Source organism: Aulonocara stuartgranti (assembly GCF_965226115.1).
Source record: "Aulonocara stuartgranti genome assembly, chromosome: 4".
In the NCBI taxonomy this organism is placed as follows: Eukaryota; Metazoa; Chordata; class Actinopteri; order Cichliformes; family Cichlidae; genus Aulonocara; species Aulonocara stuartgranti.
In genome coordinates this window covers 21,098,009-21,123,103 of record NC_138942.1, presented here as the reverse complement: position 1 = coordinate 21,123,103, position 25,095 = coordinate 21,098,009, and the positions used below count along the sequence as shown (strand labels likewise).

At 39.4% G+C, this 25,095-nt stretch overlaps 2 protein-coding genes and 1 pseudogene across 3 annotated transcripts in view; 1 reads left to right on the top strand and 2 right to left on the bottom strand.

Annotated features, from left to right (window-relative positions):
- Window positions 1–2,046: 2,046 nt before the first annotated feature.
- Window positions 2,047–4,219, bottom strand: LOC309704388 (uncharacterized protein). The gene is made up of 2 exons (XM_082529518.1): window positions 3,291–4,219; window positions 2,047–2,526 (listed from the first exon to the last, which is right to left on the bottom strand). The coding sequence occupies exons 1-2, from the start codon at window positions 4,110–4,112 to the stop codon at window positions 2,191–2,193; spliced, it is 1,158 nt and encodes a 385-aa protein (XP_082385644.1). The 5' UTR covers window positions 4,113–4,219; the 3' UTR covers window positions 2,047–2,190.
- Window positions 4,220–9,240: 5,021 nt separating this feature from the next.
- The window catches only part of LOC309704379 (uncharacterized protein), a 111,541-nt gene continuing 95,686 nt past the window's right edge, over window positions 9,241–25,095 (bottom strand). Inside the window, exon 2 of the mRNA XM_082529485.1 lies at window positions 9,241–10,240. The gene's annotated coding sequence lies outside the window, so the exon portion shown is untranslated. The remainder of the gene's footprint in view (window positions 10,241–25,095) is intronic.
- LOC309704394 (dehydrogenase/reductase SDR family member 7B-like) lies at window positions 16,589–22,673 on the top strand (annotated as a pseudogene). The gene is made up of 7 exons (XR_014280860.1): window positions 16,589–17,633; window positions 18,126–18,300; window positions 19,759–19,872; window positions 19,990–20,200; window positions 20,375–20,467; window positions 20,566–20,718; window positions 21,140–22,673. The product of XR_014280860.1 is annotated as a dehydrogenase/reductase SDR family member 7B-like (transcript).

The following is a 25,095-nucleotide window of genomic DNA, read 5'->3' as shown; positions in this document are numbered from 1 at the left end:
TCATAGAAACACGGGTGTAGTTAACAGTAACATGAAGGAATGAATGTGAATGTTCAATAGACTGGGCCGTTAAGTTCTCTTAACGGTGTAGCCCGTTGTGCCTTTTTCATGTGCAGCCTTTTTTTTCATCTGGTCAGTAAGTGCTTTCTTAGTTTCTCCCGCTAATTAAAATAGTAAGCTAAAGGGAATGTTCAGGTTATTTGAAGTGGAGTTGCCTGTAGTAGACAGCACTTAGCACTCTGACTTTGCAGAAGCAGCAGTTAGATATTGGGGACAAAATAAGGCAACAAATTGCTTGGGGAATGAGACCACAAAACAACACCAGTTGAAAATACATATACATATTTAAATGATTTTAATTTTCAGTGCTTCACCTGGCAGGAATCCGTACACTAAACATAGAAGTGCATCTGTTCCTGCTGCACACATTGTTACTGTGTTTTTGGCTAGTGCCAAAATAAATGACTAATTTTAACATTCTAATACTTTTTTACTACAGGAAGAGTAACAAATATTTCCAATATAGCATACAGTAACAGTTCTACAAACTGGAAGATTGCTGAGTGCTGTCTACTGTATATACAAACATAAGTACAACACCATTACAAATACCATATTCCAACTGATTAAGCATGTTCTATATTAAAGTATTTCAGATGTTTGCAGAAATCTTAATAGAAACAAGAATGTGAACCTTTATGTTCCTAATGGGTTTAGAAGAAAAGTTGTCAATTACAGAGATTGGTTACATTGTGAAGAGGTTTGTATAACCTCTTCACAATGTAACTGTTATTTTAGCCTGTTATTATATGCAAAATACAACCTGTTTTTGAGTATGGTGTATTTTGAAAGACACCAGTAAACCATTCTCATTTGTACAAAACATTGTCCTCTCTGTTACATTCTATACATCTTTAAACATGAACATGTCTAATGACACCGCTGAAAGTTATTTAATTACTCATTCTATAATGTCATACACGTGCTGTGATTTTTAAGAAAAGAAGCCGTTCTTTATCAAACATGGGATTGCTTTAATCTATTCCACAATAACAAAAATATAGGCTCAAGAAACATTTGGAGCATTGGTGACACAACTATGATTCTACACTTTAGCCTACTTGGTCTTCTTGTCTAATTGATCACAACATTAGCTATATTGCCAGTCTATGTGGTTGTTATCCAAGGTGCTCTTGTTTTTGTTAGAAATGAACACATTTTTGCTACCAAAAACTATTATGAACAACTTTTGATGCTTTAACAGTTTGATAAGTTTAACTCAATCCCAAAAGGATTTATTTTTTTCTAACCTGTATCATATTTTAGTTTAATACTCCACGCTTTGTAGCTACTGTGAGATTATTCTGTTATCATATGTTATCTTATATCTGTAGTTAAAGTAGTTGAATTATGTTAACAGCTGTAGAACATATATGTATCCCTTAGTCTAGATTGTGTGCAAAGTATGTAGCTTAGTTTCCCTTATATTTTTAGGTTAAAAGAATGTGACCATTTTTGGATTTGTTAGACAGGTGTGGATTACCCTGTACCCTTGATCTGCTGTGAATGTGTTACACTGTTTCTTGACATTTCATACTGCTGAATCATGAAGAGAATGTTGTGTGCAGAGGACCTTGTGCCGATAATAGAAGAGACAGACCACATTCCATACCCCCACCTTTACAGAGAGCAGAAAGACAGGGAGCCGAGGTCATAACTTAGGCGCCGTAACAGAGAAAGAATGTGAATGTTTAGGCTTTTACGACTAGGTGGGGGCCACTAGAGGCTATAAGAAGCGGAGTAGCCCGTCACCATTTTGAGATTTGCTGTGACCCTCTTCATGCATGTCTCCCCATCATGATGGCTTATGCTCATAAAGTGTTGGATTGTATGGAAATAAAAGATTGTTGATTGAGCATTTATACACCGAGTATTGTCCTTCCTTCAGCCCAAAGATTCAAAGAATTGGGAGATTTTAACACTACCAAGAGCAAGCAACACTTCATGATGAGTTAATTTACTGACATGGATAAAATGAAAATTATGTTATACAGTCTTTTCTGATAATTTTGATACAAAGACAAGATAAGTACACACTGGAGAAAAATAATTACTTAATAATAAGTACATTAAGCTGTAGGAATACGTACTGAAGTACAAAATGTACTACATTTGTATGTTTGTGTCCATTTAAGTAGCCTCAAATAACTGTGAACGAACTGTATCCCTGAGATGAAAATATAAATCAAGGGCCTGGGACATGGTAGATGGGAATTCCAAGCTTGATTCCTCCATTATTATTGTGCACAAATCAAACACTTGCACATCACATGGGACTGAACTAACAAAAGTGCAGCTATTTTTACACAAGGTCAAATCTTCTGTCAGTGGAACGAGACAGTCTTCTGCACCCCAAAGGTGAGGGGCCATGTACATGACATCAGGTATCCCACAGGGCACGTTGTTATTCTTTGAGGGCCTTATACGGTGAGCATTCCAAACACTCCGGATGTCATTCAATACCTCCTGATGAAGAAACAAGAATTAGGTCAGAGCTGTAATACAAGGCATTTTTAAAATGGTCGACAATAAGTGTGGTGCATCCTTAAATGAATTGAAAAGCAGCAATGTTTGGATGCAGTTTAATGAAAACCAAAGGAAGAGGGAGTGATTGCAAAAAAAGAAAAGAAAGAACCACACCAGGCAAACCACTGAGTTGTGGGATCTGGGCTTTATACTAATACTAATACTAATCTTGGTCCGGATGCGCAAAGCTTTTCAACTTTATGCGCATAATACAGGTGACAAAATCAATATTTTTCAATCCCATGAGGGGATCCAATATCATCTGAGTCCTGAATGTACCAATGATAGAGCGCTGAAGAGTTACTGATGCGTGAAGCCTCTGACTGCTTTTGACAGACTGGCAGTGACAGATCGGTAGCTGCAGCATAACTGCTGATGCAGAATGAGCGCAGACAAGGATAATGTCCTCCGATCAGAAAAAAACAACATTTAAGTCGTGCTGACTTCTGATCAGTTCAATTGGCAAAGTGTTCCCTGATTTAAAAACTTTGGCTGGGTCGATGCTTCAGCCTCCATTACGCACATACAGAGTGCAGTTGACCTACTTCAACAACGTTAGGAATACATTGCATTTACCGTTCGGTAAAGGTAATGTCGTTTTAACTACGGTATGTAAACGATTATTTTGTTACCCTTACTGCTAAAACAGCGTAATTTAATGTAATTAATTACCACCACTGGTTATCATAATATGGGTCATTTACCTGAATGATTGACATGAAGCAGAACTGTGACAGAGCTTTGTCAATGAAATCCCCAAAGAAGAATCCTTCGTCCTTCAGTTCTCCTAGAAGCTTGATCCATGACTCGACTCCTTCTTTTCTCATCACTGCCCACCAGCTCTCAATTCTCTGGTTTGCCGTACTTGCTCCTGTGACATAGCTTCTGTCTCCTGCTCTATCATCCCCGTCATTTCTCTGTAAATAACGCTGGAGGTCTCTGACCAACACGTTCTCAGTGCCCATGTCAGTTCGTACGAGCCTGGGGAAACCCCCACGACTCTCCACTGCTTCCACAAAGTAACCTCCGATAACCTTTGGGTCACTGTTAGTGTGTGCGGCCCGCAGCCAAATGATGTTGCGTGAGAAACCGTCGATGCATCCATTAATACATATCCCATATGGCTTTAGTTTGTCATAAGAGTCTATGTGCCACACAAAGTTAGGCCCCTGAGCAAAATATTGCCTCCTTCTGAGACGTGTGGTCTGGCGAACCTGGGAACCTAATGGGTCCAGTAAAGAGATGAGGATCCTGACGTCTTCTTTCCTGATCGCAGTGCCGTGTTGTTTGCACTTTGTAAACATCCACCGATAACCGTGATCCTTCCCAGGCCCTTGCAGTTGGTTCACAATAAAATCTATCCCGGCGTCCAGGTCGTACTTACGTCTGTAAAGCGACTTGGCTCTCAATATCCGGTTTAAATGTCTCTCCGTAATGATGGTTCCTTGCATTGCCAGGCTTTTCAAAATGCGTTTGTAGCTCATTCCCAGCCTAAAATAAAACTCAATCAGACTGTCTCTGTCCATGGTGTATAGGTTTAGCTTCTTTTAGCTTGGGGTAGGCCTCAGTTGATGTTTTAAATTAAAACGCTTGAAGACAAAGTGAACTCTGGACAAGCGTGCGGCCTACCTGAAGCCCAGGTGGGCTTGTTGATAATCACATTTTCACACTCATCTCGGGGCACATCTGTGGTGTTCTGGTGCCAGCCTGTCCCCTCTGTTTTTGTGGGGGTTTTCCCCACATACGAAAATGGCCGCTTCTGCCTGGAGGGAGTTTTTTATTTTTGCTTTGCAGCTGCACAGGATCTGTATAGAAGTTTTAAACACTTCTATTTTGGGCAAATTTATAATATTTTAGACGACAGAACATAAAACACTGTTTGCTTGCGTGCGTGTGTTTGTGTGTAAAAAGTGAGATGTTCAGAGGTCTTGCTTCATGGTATCGAACAGCCCACACAAAACAGGTTCTTTATGATTTAATTTAAGTGCTGATGTAAACCACAATGTTCAGCAAACATCTATCAGGTCATTGGACTGTATTTTTTTAAAGCTTAAGTATGCGCACATGGGATATATTAAAAACTGACAAGCCGTTTGAACACATGATGTGAAATCACTTAATCAACCTGCTGGATTTGCCAAAAGTTAAAATATTTATACTACTTTGGCACATTGCTCTTAACTTATTAAGGTGGCTATTAGTGAGGGTCATGATAATCAATTCAATTGAGCAGAAGTGACGTTCTTACTTCGATTCGTCCAAATTCATGTGAGTTCCAGTCTGTTCAGCCTGTTTCTGTGTAGCACCAAGCAGTAGACCTAAACCTGGATGAGGACCCTGCATATGTGGTGAGGTTTAAAGAGAAGTTTAAGGAAGACCTTGCTTCCCGCCAGGAACATACCAACTATGCATGGCTCCAGATCGCAACTGCACTGGACCCACGTTTTAAAGACCTACGCAGTGTGCCCAAGACTGACAGAGAAGCAGTGTGGACCACACTGGCAGGCATGCTGCATGAAGACTCTCCTAGAAGATCACACACTGCAGAAGAAGGTCCAGCCAAGAAGACTGCAACCCCCCCACTGTGCTTTGCCCTGATATCTGCAGTGTGAGGTTGGATCGCTCATTCTCATCCTCACACTGATGCCACTTATTTCGGTCTTTGTTTGACATAAAAGGGCATATTTGTCACTTTATTGCAACTATATTTGCACTCTTGAGCTCCTTCATTCACTGACTGATTATAAAGTTATTACTTGCGTTATGTATTCATCCTTTTGAACATAATTAATGAAGCCACATGTAATCACTAAAATTTGTATTTTGGGTACAATAAGAGAGTTTCAGATGGAATGCTGTTTTGTTTAAATTTCACCAACTTGCTGATGCCCACGGTTGTGAGTGCAGCTTCTTACTGTACATGGGTGGATGGTTGTAAATCACATCACAGATGCCAAAAACCTCTCAAACCAAGCCCTCTTGCCGGTGATGCTGTGCGCAACCTCGTGACAACCACATGACTGATACTAACTCCTGAGCTGACTGTATGCTAACATGCGCCACAAATAAGGGTCATATTTGGATTTAAAACAATCACCGAGAAGCTTCCACTGAATGCTACTTTCCCCTGCATGACACTGAAATCATTAACACATACTAACCCTCCATACCCTGTAGGAAACTCACTTCCTTGGAATAACATTTCAACAGGGAAAGAGTTGAGAGCAAATGTCCTTCTCTTGAACCTTCTGTCAGTCAGACAAGTGTAGCTTGGGCTTTTCTTTGCACAGGACAGGATTAACAATGGCGACATAAACGAGCTAAGGAAGCATGGAAACTGCAGAAAGGGCGTATGGCTCCTGTGTCAGTGAATCCAAACTACCTCTATGTTTGAACAAATCCAGTTACACAGCTCAAGAAAATATTACTCTAACGGAAGAAAAAGGCAGTATGTGTCTCAGTAGTACTAAAAAGCTATTATATCAAAACGTAAAGGGAAAACAGTTTGATGAGCTGTATAGTGAACTGAAACTGAAACAAAACGAAGCCTATCATTAGGAATACTGACTTTTTACAACTTCAGTTCTTTTTTCACTCAGTAGGTGGCAGCAAACTACAAACAATGGTTGCATTTTACACTCATCCGTTTTCATTAGAGGCAGAACCCAGAAGCACATCCAGGTTTAGGTCTACTGCTTGGTGCTACACAGAAACAGGCTGAACAGACTGGAACTCACATGAATTTGGACGAATCGAAGTAAGAACGTCACTTCTGCTCAATTGAATTGATTATCATGACCCTCACTAATAGCCACCTTAATAAGTTAAGAGCAATGTGCCAAAGTAGTATAAATATTTTAACTTTTGGCAAATCCAGCAGGTTGATTAAGTGATTTCACATCATGTGTTCAAACGGCTTGTCAGTTTTTAATATATCCCATGTGCGCATACTTAAGCTTTAAAAAAATACAGTCCAATGACCTGATAGATGTTTGCTGAACATTGTGGTTTACATCAGCACTTAAATTAAATCATAAAGAACCTGTTTTGTGTGGGCTGTTCGATACCATGAAGCAAGACCTCTGAACATCTCACTTTTTACACACAAACACACACATCCAAGCAAACAGTGTTTTATGTGCTGTGAGATTTATAATATTATTTTATGCCATGTTAGACCCCTAATTAAAGATTGTGAATTATTATGTAGTTTTAGTTTGCATTATTCTCCTGAATTAGGAGAGGGTGATAACTATTGCATTTGTTAAACTGATTTGCATTACACTGCTGATTTATTGTGAATGGATGATATTGTTTCATGATGCATTATACTGCTGAGTTATAAGAAATACTGTTTGCAGAAAAGTCATCGCCTTATTTGTCTGATTAGAAGAGAACGGAACATGCTGGAGTTTTCTGCCCCATCTCAGCAGGAGCAGATAAACAGGGAGCCAAGGTCGTAGCTTAGGCGCCGTGTGAGAGAAAGCATGTGAATGTTTAGGCTTTTATGATAAGGTGGGGGCACCAGAGGCTATAAGAGTTTGATCAATGCTCCACCATTTTGAGATCTGAGGCTGTCTGCATACAGTGTCCATCTCCCACGCGTGTGATCATTAAAATCATCGTTTGACTTAACCCGGCCGGACCAGTGTTGTTATTGTGGTTTTTCCTCTTGTCTCCATCCCCAATTTTTGAACTCGTAACAGTGCTGTCGTCTAAAATATTATAAATTTGCCTAAAATAGAAGTGTTTAAAACTTCTATACAGATCCTGTGCAGCTGCAAAGCAAAAATAAAAAACTCCCTCCAGGCAGAAGCGGCCATTTTCGTATGTGGGGAAGACCCCCACAAAAACAGAGGGGACAGGCTGGCACCAGAACACCACGGATGTGCCCCGAGATGAGTGTGAAAATGTGATTATCAACAAGCCCACCTGGGCTTCAGGTAGGCCACACGCTTGTCCAGAGTTCACTTTGTCTTCAAGCTTTTTAATTTAAAACATAAACTGAGGCCTACCCCAAGCTGAAAGAAGGCAGATTATGTCCTCAGATAAAGCAAGCAATGAGGGCGAAGCAGAGAAAGTACCTGCACAATACATTCACATAAATCTAAATGGAATTTCTTTGAGGACACAAACATCTGGGGAGTAAACAGCTGTTTCAATACCTAATCACAGATGATGAGGACGAAGTCGAAGTCCTGCAAGGACTGCTGGAAACAGCAAAAGAAAAGGTGGTACGTCAGGAATTTCACAACAGCCAAGTTGTTGAATTATTATTGAAACGCCACAAAGAGGAAAAAAATAAGATGCAGCAATTTTACGAGGAAAATACTAAAAAAACTCGAAGACAAAGCTAATGCTGCAGACAGAAAGTTAGAAAAGCTCATAGAAATGTATGATTCCAAAATAGAAAAGCTTGAGAGAACAGTAAAAAATAGTAGAGGTGTGGCCGTCAATGCGGTTAAAGAACGCGAGGAACAACATCAATCCTCGCAGTGTTGGATTGACGGTGTTTTGTCGCGTAATACAAAGTTACAGGACCAAAATGAATTGATGGATAAAACCGTGAAAGAATTAACAGATGAGAAAGATCAAATGGGCAAAGTAATAGACAACCAAAAGGCCCAGAATATGGAGATCAAACGGAAATGTCAGAGTAATATTAGAGCTCTGGCCTTGGAAAAGAAAATGAAGGCTATGGTCGAAGATGAAGTTGATTCTTTGAAAAAGAAAAATGAAGACCTAAGAAAGGCCCTAAGCACAGAGCAGGAAAACCACAGAAAGACAGCAGAATATGCATCTTCTTTTTGTTTTCATATTTTAATCTATATTTAATTGTTTTGTGGTTTGCAGTGTTTTGTGTTGTTTCACTTTAAATTTGTAAAAGGAAAAAGCTGAAAATTTAAATAGTTAAAACTTGAAATGTGAATAGTTGATTTTTGTATTATATGATTTATTTATTACATTTTATGTGAAGTGAATAAAAAGTATATTTACGGTGGCCCCTACAGACAAAGCACATACAAACTTCAAATCACGTATGAACTCTGAAGCACGTACAAACCCTGAAGCACGTACAAACTCCAAAACACGTAAAAACTCTGAAGCACGTAAAAACTCAAAACACGTACAAAAGACAACAGAAGTGCTCCAGGATGCTGGGCGCAGTGTTGAGCTTTTGTTACCTAGTGGCTACACAAGCCAGCAAGTACCAACGACCGGATTTGGTGTGTGGTAGTAACAGGTAAATGAACTTTTTTTTTAAATTATTTGAATATATATGAGTGCGTGTGTATAAATACACAAACAATACACACATGCTTTTAATTGTGTAATTTAAGTGATCTAGTAGCTCTGCTTTGGAAGTTCAGTTCATGCTAGAAATGTGTTTTGAAGTTTGTACGTGTTTTGTCTCTAGGGGCCACCGCATATATTTATATATAAACATATATGAATAAAACCACTTTTTTTTACGCTAGTAATTCCTTTTGTGCATAATTTTATATTATTGTTAATAATAATTTAATTAAAGCAACAAAACAACCCGAAGAGCCGGTTTGGAGCTGAAAGAGCCAGCTCTTTTTAGTGAGCCCAACCAAAAGAGCCGGATCTCTAAAAAGAGCCGGAAATCCCATCACTATTAGGGTGGGTTAGGTTAGGGGAATGGAAATTCCTCCCTGCACAAGGAGGGCAGGAGTAGGTGCACGCTCCGCACCATGACCCTTCCCGAGACCCGCCATCCCATCTACCGTATCCGGCAATCCCCAGGTCCGAATTGAGGTAAGTACCGTCCTTTTCTTTTTCAGGTTCAGGTAAGTACCAAATTATGTTTAATTTTACCAAAGTTGTGTTTTATTTGTCCTGTTTTTTTAGGTTTCTAACTGTGTTTTAATAACATTTGTCTTTGCTCAATGAATTTAGTCTCTGTGTCATTTTTAATTCCAATTTTTAGGCTTTTAAACTGTTTTTATCCATAAATTATCCAATTTTTAGGTTATAAATTTATGATATTCCAATTTTTAGGCCAGTAAATCAATATGTAAATGAAAAAACATCAAAAGAACCCCCCCCCCCCAAAAAAACAAAAACAAACTAAAACAACAAACAAAAACACTTTTTAGCGCTGACGCATGGCTGTAGCTACGTTTCGGCTGGGCTGTGCCTTCTTCAGGCTGTGCACATGCGTCGCTGGCCAAATTAAAATGAAGAAACTCTTCTCTGCCCCTCCTTTTATAGTGTGCTGTGTCTCCTCCCACTCTTGGGATTTCTGTTTTATTGGGGGTTTTTTTGTTCAGTATCTTTAATGTTTGTCCTGTGTTAGCTTAGGCTTTTTTTGTTTTTATTATTTTTCTGGCACCTCCTTCTGTAATGTCCTTTCCATTATCCATCCTTATTTTTCTATTGTTATGGCACCCCCTTCTTATTTGTCCTTTCCGTTAATTTTTTCGTGATTTTGTTCCTTTCCTGTGATTGTCCTATTCGTCCTGCTCTGTCCTTGTTATGAGATCCTCCGTGACCTTTTGTGCTATGTTGCGTTTTATTGTGTTGTCAAGTGGAATTTGTGCACACTTTCCCGAGGTTTCTTCCCATCATCTGGCACCTGGGAGTTTTTCCTTGTCTTCCTAGAGAGCCAGCTTGGCCTGGGTCAGGAGCTCTATCACAGCAAAACAACAACAAAAAAAAAAGACTTTTATGAAAGAACGACTTGAATTTTGTGTTATTTAAAAACACGTATTTAATTATTATTCAGTGTTGTGTGTGATAGCAAACTGCCAGCCTTAAACCTGAAAAAAACTCACGATTTTATAGAACTAGACAATGCATTTCCTGAAGAAAATGTCAATGTAATGATTATTTATTAATACGTTTTGTATTCAGTATTTAGTTTTATAAAGTAAATGCTGACCACACAAGTTTCCTTCTGGATTAATAAAGTTTTAAAAAAATATCTGTAAAGTGTTATGAAATATAAAAATGTTTTTGTTGAGAATATGTCCACACAAAATAATTAAATAGGGCATTTTCTGTTATTTAACAGAGGTTTTCTGTTTTATAATTACACTGCAGTTTGGACGATGAGCTTCTGGAACGTTTTTAGGCATTTGTTCACATTTTGCAATTTAAGCCCCAAGAAACAAAGATTTTCTTCTTTTATTCCAGCAGCACTCCATTATCATGTACACTGTAAAATCTAACATTGTGTTTAATTAAAAAATGTAAGGATATACTAAACTCAATTTTTATCAGTTTGTTTAAATAAGTTACCAGTAGTTTTTATTCAAAAAGCTGATCAACCCAGTTTGAGTTGTCTTGAATTGGAAAAACTAAGTAAGCTAGAAATTTTGCTTCTCAGTGCAGGCTTTTAAAAGATATGGTTTGAAAATGCCATGTCACTGCTATCCTCCTCACTTTGCACAGATCAGTCTGCATGTTCATGGCACCCACATTTTTTTATTGCATTAGTTTGAGCAAACCTGGGTTCAGATGGAGCAGCTTGAGCTCAAGAGATAATTTCTGTGATTTTTTGCGTGATACTCTGGCTTGGAAGTAAACTGTTTTTGTACCTTCTTTCAGTTTAGAACCACGTTTTGAACTTGCTAGCTAGCCAGCTTGTTAGCCTAGCATTAGCCTAGCGTTGCTGCTGCTTCTCAGCTCATGTTACGTAGAAAATTAACCCCACAACTTTAAAATTCATTAAAAAATTGATATATATGTTCGCTTCCGTGACTTTTTGATGGGTGAAGCAATGTAAGGGAAATTATGTCTTTTCTGTTTTTCTAATTTAAGCTTGAGTTGAATGTCTTTCACTCTAGATTTTAGATGACCTATCTCTTATACTTCATTGCCAGCCTTTTCGATAATTTGGTTCACTGGTCCAATGAGCTCCTGTCTTTGTTTGAATAAAGCAAAAGACTTTACCATACCATTGTACTTCTTTTGAAACTATTCCAGCTCCCGTTTTTTATCTAGTAAAGCTGTCTCTAGATATTTGCATCTGGTACATAGACAGTTCAGCTGTTTTTCAAGAAACTCCTTTGTTATTCCAACAAAGGGGGTGCCTTCCACACCGTCTATGCATTTCTTTTTCAAGTTGAGGAACATATCCCTAAATTTCACCTTTTCTTTTCCCTGAAGTGAACTGCATGTGGAAATGCCTTTCCAAAGGACAAAATGCACTTTACAGTTCTTCTTGGAAGTAGTGCTCTTTCTTCTCCAGCCAATTAGCTTTGTGTATAAATTTTTCTCTTTGCTTTATTGTGGAGCGCAGTTTCTCTTCCAGCGCCACCTTTTCAGCCAGTGCTTGATTGTGTGCCTTTTTTACTTTATACCTGTCCACTGCTGTCTTTCTGTGGTTTTCCTGCTCTGTGCTTAGGGCCTTTTTGACGTCTTCAATTTTCTTTTTCAAAGAATCAACTTCGTCTTCAAGCATAGCCTTCATTTTCTTTTCCAAGGCCAGAGCTCTAATATTACTCTGGCATTTCTGCTTGATCGCCATATTCTGGGCCTTTTGGTCGTCTATCACTTTGCCCATTTGACCTTTCTCCTCTGTTAATTCTTTCATGTTTTTAACCATAAATTCATTTTCGTCTTGTACCTGTGTATTACGCGACAAAACACCGTCAATCCAACCCTGCGAGGATTGACGTTCTTCCTCGCGTTCCTTAACCGCATTGACGGTCACACCTCTACTATTTTTTACTGCCGTCTGCAGCTTTTCTATTTTGGAGTCATACATGTTGATCACCTCTTCTAACTTCCTGTCTGCAGCATTTGCTTTGTTTTCCAGTTTTTTAGTATTTTCCTGGTAAAACTGCTGCATCTTATTTTTTTCCTCTTTGTGGCGTTTCAATAATAATTCAACAACTTGGCTGTTGTGAAATTGCTGACGTGCCACCTTTTCTTTCTCTGTTTCCAGCAGTCCTTGCAGGACTTGGACTTCGTCCTCGTGTTTTTCTTTAAGCTCAGCCAGAGTTTTCTCCGTCTCTGCGCGGAACTTTACCAGAGCTTCGTGGTCATCTTTTATCGAGTCCAACCTGTCTGCGATGTTTGTCCTGTCATCCAAGACCGAACCCAGCAGCTTATTATTCTGCAAAAGTTCATTGTTTTCTTTTGTTAGATCCTCGATCCGTTTCTTATTGACTGTATGCAGGTTTTTGAAGTAGTCAAGCTCAGTTTTGAGCTTTTCAACCTCGTCGATCATTGGCTGCAGTCTTTGCTCGAACTGTCTGGCATATGTTTCTTTTTCTTTTTCACTTTTTTTAACCATTGTTTTCGAGAAATTAACATTTCTGTCTTTGTTAGCTTTCGAACTCATTTCTGCTTTTTTATGTGCTGTATCACTCCAACAAAACGATAGCTTAATGAATTCCCTTTGACAGCTGTCCTCTATTTATAGACTTGAACATCAAAGGATGAAAGGACTGTCACTATGACATCACCACGTTCTGTGACGTAACAGGGCTTTGGAGCGTGATGTCACGGGGGTGGGCGTGGAAAGGATTTTGGGGGTCTAAACAAAGCGTGTCTTTTTTTAAAAACTTTATTTAACAAACAATGAGTATACAACATACGAACAGATGAAGTATACAACAGAACATGAACACAAAAAGCCAAGGGTGAAAGAAAAAGGTAACAATTATAAGAATACACGCAAAAATTCACATACATATATTGTTGTGAGAGCCTTTTTGTTGGTGCAGTCTGATATTGATTGTATGTGCATGTGCACATCCTTAAAATAATGACAGAAATATGGTGTTTTGTTAGTAAACTTACATTTATGGATAAAAAATTTAGCTAAAAGTATTAAGAAATTTATCATAAAAAACATTTCTCATACTTCTTGGGGAACTTAAAGAAACAGAATAAAACATTTTCCCATCGTAAAGAAAACTCCCTTAAAATATGGACAATAACAAAGCTGCTAAATTCCTTCCAGAATCTCTGTGTAAAAGAACAGTACCAAAAAAGATGTGTCACCGTTTCTGGATGATCCCCACAGAAAGTACAATTAGTATTTATGTCCCTTTTAAATTTGACCATGTAGTGACTGGCTGGATAACATGTATGTCGAATTTTAAAAGAGACTTCTTTCACCTTATTTACAATCAAATATTTATGGGGGACCATCCAGACTGTCTTCCGCTTGATATCTGGAACACTGATTGGAAAATTATATAGTGCAATAAAGTCGTTGTAAGTAAGTAGTTGTCCCTCTTTACTAACCAGCTGAGCCACCAATAGGATCCCATTTTGGACCCAAGTTTCCAGGAAAAGTGATTTATTTTTCTATAAAATATCTCTGTTGTTCCAGATAAGGTATTTGTGAGGTGAGAAGTTGTGTTTATAAATGAGGGTCCACGCTAAGAGGACCTGCTTATGGAAGGATGAAAGCTTTACAGGGAGTTTCTCACCATTGTAATTACAATTTAAAATAAAATTAAAGCCACCAAAATGAGAGAAAATATAATATGGTATAAAGTTCCAGATAGAGGTAGTTTTTAAGAAAATGTTTAGCCCAATTAATTTTGAAAGTGTTATTTAAAGTAGAAAAGTCTAAGACGTTAAGCCCACCTGATTCGTACTTATTCATCACAACAGTTTTTCTAATATAGTGTGTACGGTTTTTCCATATAAAATTAAAGAGCATACGGTCAATATCTTTACTAATTTTCTTATCCAGATGTAAGGAGAGAGCAGCATATGTTAATCGGGATATCCCTTCTGCTTTAGTAATTAACACTCTACCTTTCAAAGACAAGTCCCTTTGCAGCCACTGGTTGAACTTTTTTAGGGTTTTCTGTATAATTGGAGTGAAGTTTGAAGAGCATCTTGATTTTTGGTCTTTGGATATTAACAGTCCCAAGTATGTGACTTCTTGTTTAACAGAGATATTACAGATAGTATTTGCAGGGCAGTCTTTAATTGCTAGTAACTCACACTTTTTTAGATTTAGGCATAAACCAGAGGCCTCAGAGAAATCACTAATCACAGTAAGGGCTGCAGGGATTTGGTTTGCATTCTTCAAGAAGAGTGTGGTGTCATTGGCTAACTGGCTGATGACGAGCTCCTTATCAGCTATGGTGATTCCTTGTACAACACTGTTTGAACTATTAGTTGCAAGAATTTGTGTACAAAGTAAAAATAAATATGGTGAAATAGGACATCCTTGGCGAATAGCACGTTTCAGGTCAAATCTCGGGGTGGAGCCGTTAATTATTTTAATAGAACTATTGCCATTGGCTTATCATTTTAACTGTAACACTGTTCAATCTCAACTTTGCACCTACCGTTTTCATCATTTATGTCACAAGCATTTGTAAGTGCAATTTGTTTGGAGGCACAATCGTCTAATTTTTGTGTGTGTGACAACATTTCTGCATCTCAAGAACGGTTTAGTTTGGACTACTTGCACAATTTTGCGCTTTAAACTGACCTGCAATTTCGTTTGACTAAAAACTTCACAGCAGACATTTGCCCAAATTTCTGGAAGCTTTCTGGGGTGAACACAGCCTCTCATCAGTTTAATATATGAAGTGCCAGATCTTTATTGCATGTCCACATCTCCACTCATGTGACTGAGGCCTGGTATCAGCTTGGCATCCTTTCATCTCTCTAGCCTTTTAGTTAATTATGCCTTACTAAAAACATGTACAACAGAGAGCACAATCTGTGATTAGGTATTGAAACAGCTGTTTACTCCCCAGATGTTTGTGTCCTCAAAGAAATTCCATTTTGATTTATGTGAATGTATTGTGCAGGTACTTTCTCTGCTTCGCCCTCATTGCTTGCTTTATCTGAGAACATAATCTGCCTTCTTTTAGCTTGGGGTAGGCCTCACTTTATGTTTTAAATTAAAAAGCTTGAAGACAAAGTGAACTCTGGACAAGCGTGCGGCCTACCTGAAGCCCAGGTGGGCTTGTTGATAATCACATTTTCACACTCATCTCGGGGCACATCCATGGTGTTCTGGTGCCAGCCTGTCCCCTCTGTTTTTGTGGGGGTTTTCCCCACATACGAAAATGGCCGCTTCTGCCTGGAGGGAGTTTTTTATTTTTGCTTTGCAGCTGCACAGGATCTGTTTTAAACACTTCTATTTTAGGCAATTTTATAATATTTTAGACGACAGCACATAAAACACTGTTTGCTTGGACTGAAAACTGACTCACAAACAGGTTAGAGGCTCCACCCATAGAAGACCTGCAGGGAAAGATTTAATTAAAGATGCATCAACAACTATAACAAAAAAAGAATCCTATTAGACATGATTTTAAAAAAACAAAACAGTTATAGTCCCTGTTTACAACACCACACAGGTTGGAAACTAATTCTTGCAAAAATAATGCTTTCTACACAATTGCCCCAAGGGATCAATAAACTATTCTGATTCTGAAAGTCCAGATCACAATCCACACAACGGTGTATTCTTGGTATCCTTGGGAAATGTGTTGGATAGGTCTCAAATGTGGCCGGAACTCACATCTACATCAGAAGTCACATGAGATGATAAACCGTACCTTGATTTGATTTATAAATCGGAGTGTTATGGTCAGACGAAGCAAAGATTGACCTGTTTGGCCACAATGACAAGAGGTAAGTTCAGGGCAGTAATGTTGAGTCTTTAAAACTTAGTAACAGTGTTAACCAGGGTGGTAGCATCAATAGCTACAAAAAGCATCTGGTTGAAGTACAACTTACTAAAGGACATTTAACCAAATATTACTGGGGGTGTATGTATATATTTGGGCCTATATATACTTTTGACCCTGTGTGGATTAGAGAAAATCCAAAATAAAGAAGTCTTTTTTTAAAAGTCATTAAAGATGTACGCTGTATAATCATCCCTTGAAAAAAACGTTACATTAAAATCGTTTATAATTATATTTATAAAGCACAAATTTTAACTTGCAACAGCCTTAGAGGTACATACGTTTGACCTCGTGTAACCTTGGATTAGAGAAAGTTCAAAACCAGTTCAAACTTGTTTACCTAATTTTTGTTCATTTTAAAGAAATTAAAAATGTGTGCTGTACAATCATTTCACCCAGGACAATTCAAAGAGATCATGAAATTAAAGTCCATAGTGAGTCCCTGTAAACTTCTGACCTCAGCTGTATTTATTCACACTCAGGATGTCTGCATGACTCTGAGTCAACTTCCTGTGTTTGTGATGCAATTTCCATTCTGAACTTCTGAAGGGCAGCACGGTGGCACGGTGGTTAGCACTGTTGCCGCACAGCAAGAATGTCCTGAGTTCAATTCCAACATCAGGCCGGGGTCTTTCTGTGTGGAGTTTGCATGTTCTCCCCGTGTCTGCGTGGGTTCCCTCCGGGTACTCCGGCTTCCTCCCACCGTCCAAAGACATGAAGCTTGTGGGGATAGGTTAATTGGATAACCCAAATTGTCACTAGGTGTGAATGTGCAAATGTATGTGAGTGCGAATGGTTGTTTGTCCTTGTGTGTTAGCCTTGCGACAGACTGGCGACCTGTCCAGGGTGTACCCCGCCTCTCGCCCTATGACAGCTGGGATAGGCTCCAGCGCCCCCCGCGACCCTGAAAAGGATAAGCGGAAGTGAATGGATGGATGGATGGACTTCTGAAGAATATGAACCTGACAAATACCCTACAATTTGTAATAAATAATAAAAAATAAAGTAAACTAAGAATTTTTAAATAATTAAAAAGAAAAACTGAAATGAGATGTAGAGCACACTTCTAATGGATCATGTAGCAATGAAGAAGATAGCAGCTGATTAAATAGGCACTAGTGGTTTAAAAAGACCTCTAAATATAAATGTAAAGCATTAATATAGCAAATTATCAAATTATGAGCTTTACGAGAAATAATAGCTTATTTCCTTATTTGTTAATCATTTGAAAGAGCGCATTTTGTTAAGTGCATACTCCAGATCAGACGGTGGCGCTAAAGCGACCAAAAGCTGTTTTTCTAACCGTCAATAAAGACAAAACAGAAGGAAGAAGATCAGCTAAAAGAAGAGGAGACACATTGACACATTACTGCTGCTCTGCTCAGCAGCTCGGCTCAGGTGAGACCTGTAAAAAACAGAACTACAAACCAACACTTGTTAGTATTTGCTAGAGATGCTAGCTGTTGTTAGCTTTAGCCTCAGTAGCCGTTATTTTGACACTGCCTGCGCAGAACAAGCTAGTGCTAAACCCAGTGTGTGCATGTGCAAGGTGTTCACCTGGCATACTGAACTGTACTTTTTAACCATGCGAATATTAATGTGCTAAGTGATGCATGTATTTAGTTAACATTTGCTTAATAAGATTGTCCGAAGTCTGGTGATATCAAGTTATTGGTTGTTGCTAGCAGGTGGGGCTTAAGTGGTTAAGAAGATAAAGGAAGATCCATAACTCCTACTGTTCTTATTACAATGAATTACCATTTAATTCCCCCGCTTTTTTGGCTGTATGTGTGTTTATTATTGTCATGTTGGTAGTTGCATTCAGATGGACTTTAAAGGTACAGTAAATAATTTCTTATAAGGTATTTACTGATTATTTTTTACCTGCAGGTAGCTGGTGATTGCCAAGTAATGGAGCGTGTGATGGGAGGAGGAATGCTACCGGTGGTTTTAACCGGTTTGGGAGTCGTATTGTTGTACCGGATACTTGTACGTCTCAGAAAAGGGGCTTCAGTCCAAGGTGCTGTAGTGGTCATAACTGGGGCCAGCTCTGGACTCGGGAAAGGTCAGCCTCCATTCATTCATTTCAGCTTACATGTGCAAACTCTCTAAACCATACTGCTTTAGTGCTAGTAGGCTTTTATTTAGATAATGTGCAATCTCATTCTTCAGTGTTGTTGTGCAGATGCCAACATGTAGTTGTAGTTCTTTATCAGATTTGGACATTGTACTGCCCGTTGGTTGTCTCGGACCAGTCTGCGTGCGATCAATGGGAAATTAGGATTTAAACATATATACGTATACATGAATCATTTTGTCCCATTTCAGACACCAAACACTCTTTGATAAATTCCTGGTCAGAGAGTGGATTCCTGATTTTTGTAGGAAACCACATTACAAATTTGTCACTTCTATTTTGAACATGAATGCTATTTTTTTACTTTACAAACACATGTTTGTGAGCGAATGCATCTCCTCTGTAAGTGTGCCTGATCTTTTGTTTCTGAGAGTTTCTAGCCCCGAAAGATGTCAGCTGACCTTTAAAAACAGGAAAGATTGATACGGAGTGTAGAGTTTTTAACAGGACGTAGACTTCTCAATATTTAATTACTGAAGTCAGAGGTAAAGCCATGTGTTTAGTTTGTGGAGAGCAGAGTGCTCTGTTTATGGATTACAGATTGAATCCCCTTTGTGAGACTAAACAGAGAGAGAAAAGAGCTGGACTGTTGCTAGCAAATCTGCGAAAAGCAACAGGACTTTTCACTAAGCCTCACACATCCAGGGATGGAGCAGGCAAGACCAGCTTTGTGATTTCAAACAAGCCATCCTCTGAGGAGTTTATCAAAGAGTGCTTGGTGGCTGTGGATGACAGTTGTGATGACCCAGCCCTGTTAATGAATTTTTTACATGGGACAACGAAAAGAGTTTAGCAGCCACAGGCTCAGTAAAAGGGACTACCAAGGTTTGTTTGTTTGTAAACAACTTACACCTGTCAAAATCTGACAGGGAAAAATGTGGGACTTTTAAAGCAGATGCAAGATAAAGTGACTGAAATGAAGCCAGAAGTAAAATTGCTTTTTTTTCCCGCTGAATCGTACAGCAGAAGGTGTTGTGCAAGTCAGTGAACCATGCTGTTGGTGTTGTAACTAAAACCGTTAACTTCAGTTTGTTGCACTGTTGATTCACTGGATGCACTTGTAGAAACTCAAGACGGACTAGATTCCTGTAGCTGAGCAAGAAAAAATAATTAAAAATAGCAATAGCACTTATTTTAAAATAAAGTTAAGTCTTTTAAATTTTGCAAAAATATGGACATTTTGTGCACAATTGTTTTGGGGAATGTTTATTATATCATGATAAAAATGTTAGCAGTTTTCTTCTATGCTTATTTCAGTTTTATAAAGTGCTCCTGGTAAGAATTAAAGAGATACTGAGCAGATTTGAGTTCAGCTTAGTGGTGTGGCTCTCTGCACCCACCCCTGTTTTATGCTCACTAATCTACAACGAGAATTCTGCATTGTAGAGTCTGCGCGGGTCTTCCACGCTGCAGGTGCACGGCTTGTGTGGACGTGACGCAGCTCGCCTGCAGCAGGTGGTCCAAGAACTAACAGCGAGTTCAGCAAACACACAGAAACTGGTATGTATATACACACAAAGGAGTAACACAATAAAGTCTGGTCTGTCTGAACTATAGCTTAGCCTCTAAGGATCCATTTGTAAAGAGTCGTTTTGTTTCGCTTTGGTTATCCACCAGATTCACACTCCCTGTACTGTTGTCTTCGACCTGGCTAAAACAGACACGGTGGAGAGAGCTGCAGAAGAGATCCTGAAATGTTACGGACAAGTGGACATCCTCATTAATAATGCTGGAATCAGTTACCTTGGCAATATACTAGAGACTCACATTTCAGTTCAGCGGGATGTTATGGAGACAAATTACTTCGGGCCCGTTGCTCTTACACAAGGTTTGTTTAATCTTGTTGGTTTCAGCGTACGGGATGTTTTCATTTATTTTGGCTTGTGGTTGAAAGAGCCGAGCTAAATGTGAAGTTAATAAGTCATTTATGTAGAGATTTGGGTGAAGATTATCATGAATATGAGTCAGCCCTCTCTCTTTCATTTCTTTCCTCTCTCCACAGCTCTCCTGCCTTCCATGGTTCGCCGGCACAGCGGCCATATTGTAGTGATTAGCAGCGTCCAGGGGAAGATAGCCATTCCTTACCGGTCAGCCTGTAAGTCGTCTTTGATTAATGCAAACAAACACAACATGAGTTTGCCAGCAGGAGGAGGGTAACTAAAGCAAGCCTCTGATTTGTCTCATGCTGGTCAGATGCTGCGTCCAAGCACGCCACCCAGGCCTACTTCGACTGCTTGCGGGCAGAGATGGAGCGCTACGGGATCCCAGTGACTGTGATCAGCCCCGGGTACATCTGAACCAACCTGTCGATCAATGCTGTCACAGGAGATGGATCCAAGTATGGAGGTGAGGCAGTGAGAGGATGGAACAAAAGAGTAACAGTAGCAAAAGCAGCATTTTTAAGAGTCAGCTGGTAACAGGTGATAAATCTCAGAGTTATTAAGGTGGTGTTGGAATGTGTGTGGATCTTTGATGCCAGCTGGGATTTTGTGTTTTCTTACTGATTTTTTTTTTTGACTACATAAGGAAAAGACTACAAGCCAAATGGATTTTTATAACTAAATAATAAAAGTAAGAAGCAACATAACCAGAGTAATTTATAAGTTATTGTAGGGTCTTTCTTACCTTACATTAAAAAGCACCTCGAGGCAACTGCTGTTGTGATTTGGTACTATATAAATAAAAGTAATTTGAATTAATTGAAGTAATCTGTACTCTCTTGTATCAATGATGCAACATGTCTCTTGTCTTTGCAACTACCGCTCAGTGTTGGACAGAACTACAGCTACGGGCTGGGACCCCAGGGACGTGGCGTGGGAAGTCCTAAAGGCTGTTCGTCAGCAAAGTAAAGACGTGGTTTTGGCCGGCCCTCTGCCCACTGCTGCAGTATACCTCCGCACACTCTGGCCTGCACTTTTCTTCAAGCTCATGTCCTCGCGCGCTCGAAAGGAGCAAAAACCTAAGGATAAGTGATGTTCGAGCTGGTGAGGTCTAGGACCTGAAATAAGCAAGACTTTGGAGGAAATGAGGAGATCTGTTTTATAACATCTGGGACAGAGCTGGAGTGGGTTTTTGTACTATTCATTGTTTAATGTCTAATTTACATGTTGATATTGTCTGTCATGTCTGAGAAACTTTTACCCTTCCCACCCAAAAACAACAAAAATTGTTGGCAAAAGCCTGCAGTATCACATTTTGCAGGCTGGTGAGAAGAGATGGTTTAATTTGAACTCCATAATTTGGGACTCCTGATGCAAACAGAACAGCTTAAATAAACCAAACTGTGGTAAAGGAATCATGTCTGATGTTTTGGCAGAATGTCTACCCACAACTGTGTCACTTACTCTCCTTTAAAATATCTACTGTGGTTACAAAGTCAACGTTTGCCAACAATTTCTCATTGAAAAATGGTGCAGCACCCGACCTGTTTCTGGGTCATATTTTCCATGCAGTATGCAGAGCACATCACTGAAAATGAGTCACTTCAGCACACGTACGTGCAGTCGAGTTTTTGTTTCCGGCTAATATTCTTTGTCACTTTAAAGTGTCGTCTGGATTGGAGCATGATTGTACTTTTATTGGGAGCAGCGAGGAATTCAGTGTGGAGTCTGTGCGGATAAACCACTCATCCATCTCTGGAGAAGCTGACAAACCTGTCAGAAACAAGCCCAAGGCCAAAGACCGAACTTTGTACAAGCTTGCATATGAACTGCTGTGTATCCCCCAAACACAGTGAATACAAGAAAACAGGCAGGTTTTTATAACTATCTTTATGCACAGAATAAAACACCTTTTACAAACTGAAAACAGTATTTTTTTTTCCTCCTTTCTTGGATGTCACCTTAAATTAAAACAGAAAAAACACTTGTCTCAGAAATATTAACAATAAATAGTCCAAATAATGATTTACATTATGTTACAAAAGCGCAGTGAATACTGGAATTTCCATTTGTACAAATACATCCTTCAATAGGATTCCTTATTAAGAATCATCTAGTGTGACAAGATCAAGCGTTTCCAAATGTTCACAAACTAACACCACAGGAGCGCTTACATTTGTTAGATCGTCTTACAATCTCGTTTGTGGAATGACAAAGAGGTCTAACAGTTTACACCAAACGGGTTCACACAGCTGCATAGAGATGATGCTGGTTGATCAAATTAAATGTGAAGGCAATGAGTCTGTACTGCATGAAAAATTCAGAGAAACGATGTCTGCTTCTGTAACATGCAAGAGCCACTCTTTAGTCATAGTGTTTTGTTAGCATCCACTAGTCAGAGGAAAGTAATTTGGGGGCATATAATAAAAAACAAAAATTAAAATAAATGGAGTCAACTATGGCTTTAGTGTTTCATTAAATTAACCGCTCGCTCTTATGGAGTGTATTTCTACTGGGAACTCAATAGTAGCCAGGACATTCATAATTCTAGTTTGTCAAACAAAATGAATGTGTGGCTGCAGCCAGCTCATTTGTTTGAACTAATTAGGACGGCAAGAAAGCAACAGAACTAAGGAAAGTAAATGAGCAACATTGTTAGATTTCCTTGTAATCGATGGCGTCGGCAAGAGAGCGCCCACCTGTTGTGTCAGCGTTACTGAAAACGACAGCAAAAGTAAACAAAGACACGCCCTCCTTGCTGTTGATCTGGCAGCTTCAGGTCTGGATAGGTCACCTTTTAAAACAGCGCAAGCCTGAATGTATGTTAACAGACAGGCACGCATCAGAGTGCTGCCGCTCACGCGCATCTTTTTGAGTTGTTCATCTCCCTTCATTAAAACCTTCCTGTGCAATTCACGCTCACATCTACAATACAGGAGGGAAATTCTCCCTATTGCAGCTTGCGAATGAGGAGCTGGGAAAGCGCCGAGTCAAAGGAAACGTTTTAATGTGAACGTTCCTCAAGGCTTTCATTCAGACGCAACAACCATGAAGAACAGTACATTACGCACATTATGCTGTTTGTGGCTATAAGCACTGTCAGCACAGACTCTTTAAAACATTCTGATTCAGTCTCCAAATACCACACGTGTGAAGAGGGCTTAAATATCTAAAAAGGTATTCCTGTTTATGCAACAAAATCCAATATTTGAACTTGCATCTCTGCACACAAAACTAATGAGAAATGAATGCAACAATAAAATAATTCCAATAACATTTTCAGCATCTGTGGAGCTACCCAAGTGGAGTCAACCAACAAGCTGCCATTTTTTATTTGTATTTGTTTGTTTTTTTTGTTTTGTTTTTTTTGTTTGTTTTTTTTTAAATGTGGGTTTGAGAAATGAAGAACCCGATTCCAAACACGTGTGACTACAACACAATCTGTAACACCTGAACTCATAAGAGATGAGGAACAAAAAGAAAAGAAAAAAGGAGGCCAACAGGAAAAATGAACTTCTACACATCACTTTGTTTTGTTCCACTTTTGCTACTGAACTATGCCAAGTATCTCTTTCTCACCGACATTACTTTTAATAAAAATCACAGTCCAGTGGCTGTTTGCCACCAGCTGATGATCTGAACTGCACATTTTGAGCGGTCAGCCTTACAGCCTTTAATACACACGCACACACAGATACATTCATGCACTCACACACCGAGAGCAGGAAGAGACATGAAAGATCAGATATTTTGTTCGGATATGGCATAGTATTTTCCTGTACATGAGGTTGTATCTTTGTAAACTCATTTGTTTTATCTAAAGTGTTTGTATTTAAAGGGAATTGTTCCTTAGAGAACAGTTCAGTGAAACCAACGCAACTCGCTTTTGAACAATGGTCACGGTTGACCACCTATTATTGCACTTTTACAAACAGGCCATGGATGGCTTTGAGGGGGGATGGGGTTGGCCTTTCTCCCCAGTCTTCTTTCTCCAAACAGGGAGAAGACAGAGAGGAAACCTCTCCTCTCCTCACTTACAGTACCTCTTGTCACCAACAACATGATGCTCTAGGTGAGCAAAGTTCTGCCTTGGTCTCTTTTTAGGAATGGCCTGCTTATCGACAGGTGTGAGAACCAGACGTGGTAAAAGTTGGGGTAATTTGCAGCTGCTGGCTGCAAATCGGTTTTGAATTTCTAGCAGTAGTCACTGCTTCCAAGTGTGGGCCCAGAAGTTTGTGTCTCTCTCTCCTGGAACTGTGGAAATGCCTGGAACTGGCTGTAGATTAGAGGTACAGATGACCATGGCTTGGTGGAGTCTTCCTCAGGGAGGTGGAATGGAGGGCTCAGTTACGGCGAGCTCCTGAGCCAGATCATTGAAGCGAGCGATGTAGTCTATGCTGCTCTCACTCATCATACAAGCAAGCTGAGAATCCATCTGCAAGCAACACCAAAGAGCTTTCAGACTGACAACAAGGGCAAATCCAAGAAGGAGAAAAAAACCCCAAAAAACAAGATTTTTCCAGACATCCCTCGAACAGTTTCATACTTTAGGTCAAGAGTGCAGGGGGGGAAAAGTTCATCACATCAATATCTGTCAATGAAATTAAATTATTTACTGAAAAAGCAGATGTGTTAGTCCAAACACAGGAGGCAACAGTCACCGGGCTCTATTCACCTCCCAGGCAGGTTTGGGCCCCATCCCAGGAAACAGGTTTAAGCTAACAAGTCTGCGTTTGTTAACCCTGAGATGAATCACTTAACACAATCTGAACTAAACCTGCTCACTGGCAGGTTATCTTTAACAAACTTAGAGCTTCTCTCTGCCTCATCCCCTCCTGCCACA

Coding starts and splice junctions, on each gene's coding strand:
- LOC309704388 (XM_082529518.1), bottom strand. CDS start 4,112: ATGGACAGAGACAGTCTGATTGAGTTTTATTTTAGGCTGGGAATGAGC. Junction 2,527..3,290: donor GCTTCATGTCAATCATTCAG/GTAAATGACCCA, acceptor TTTCTTCATCAG/GAGGTATTGAATGACATCCG.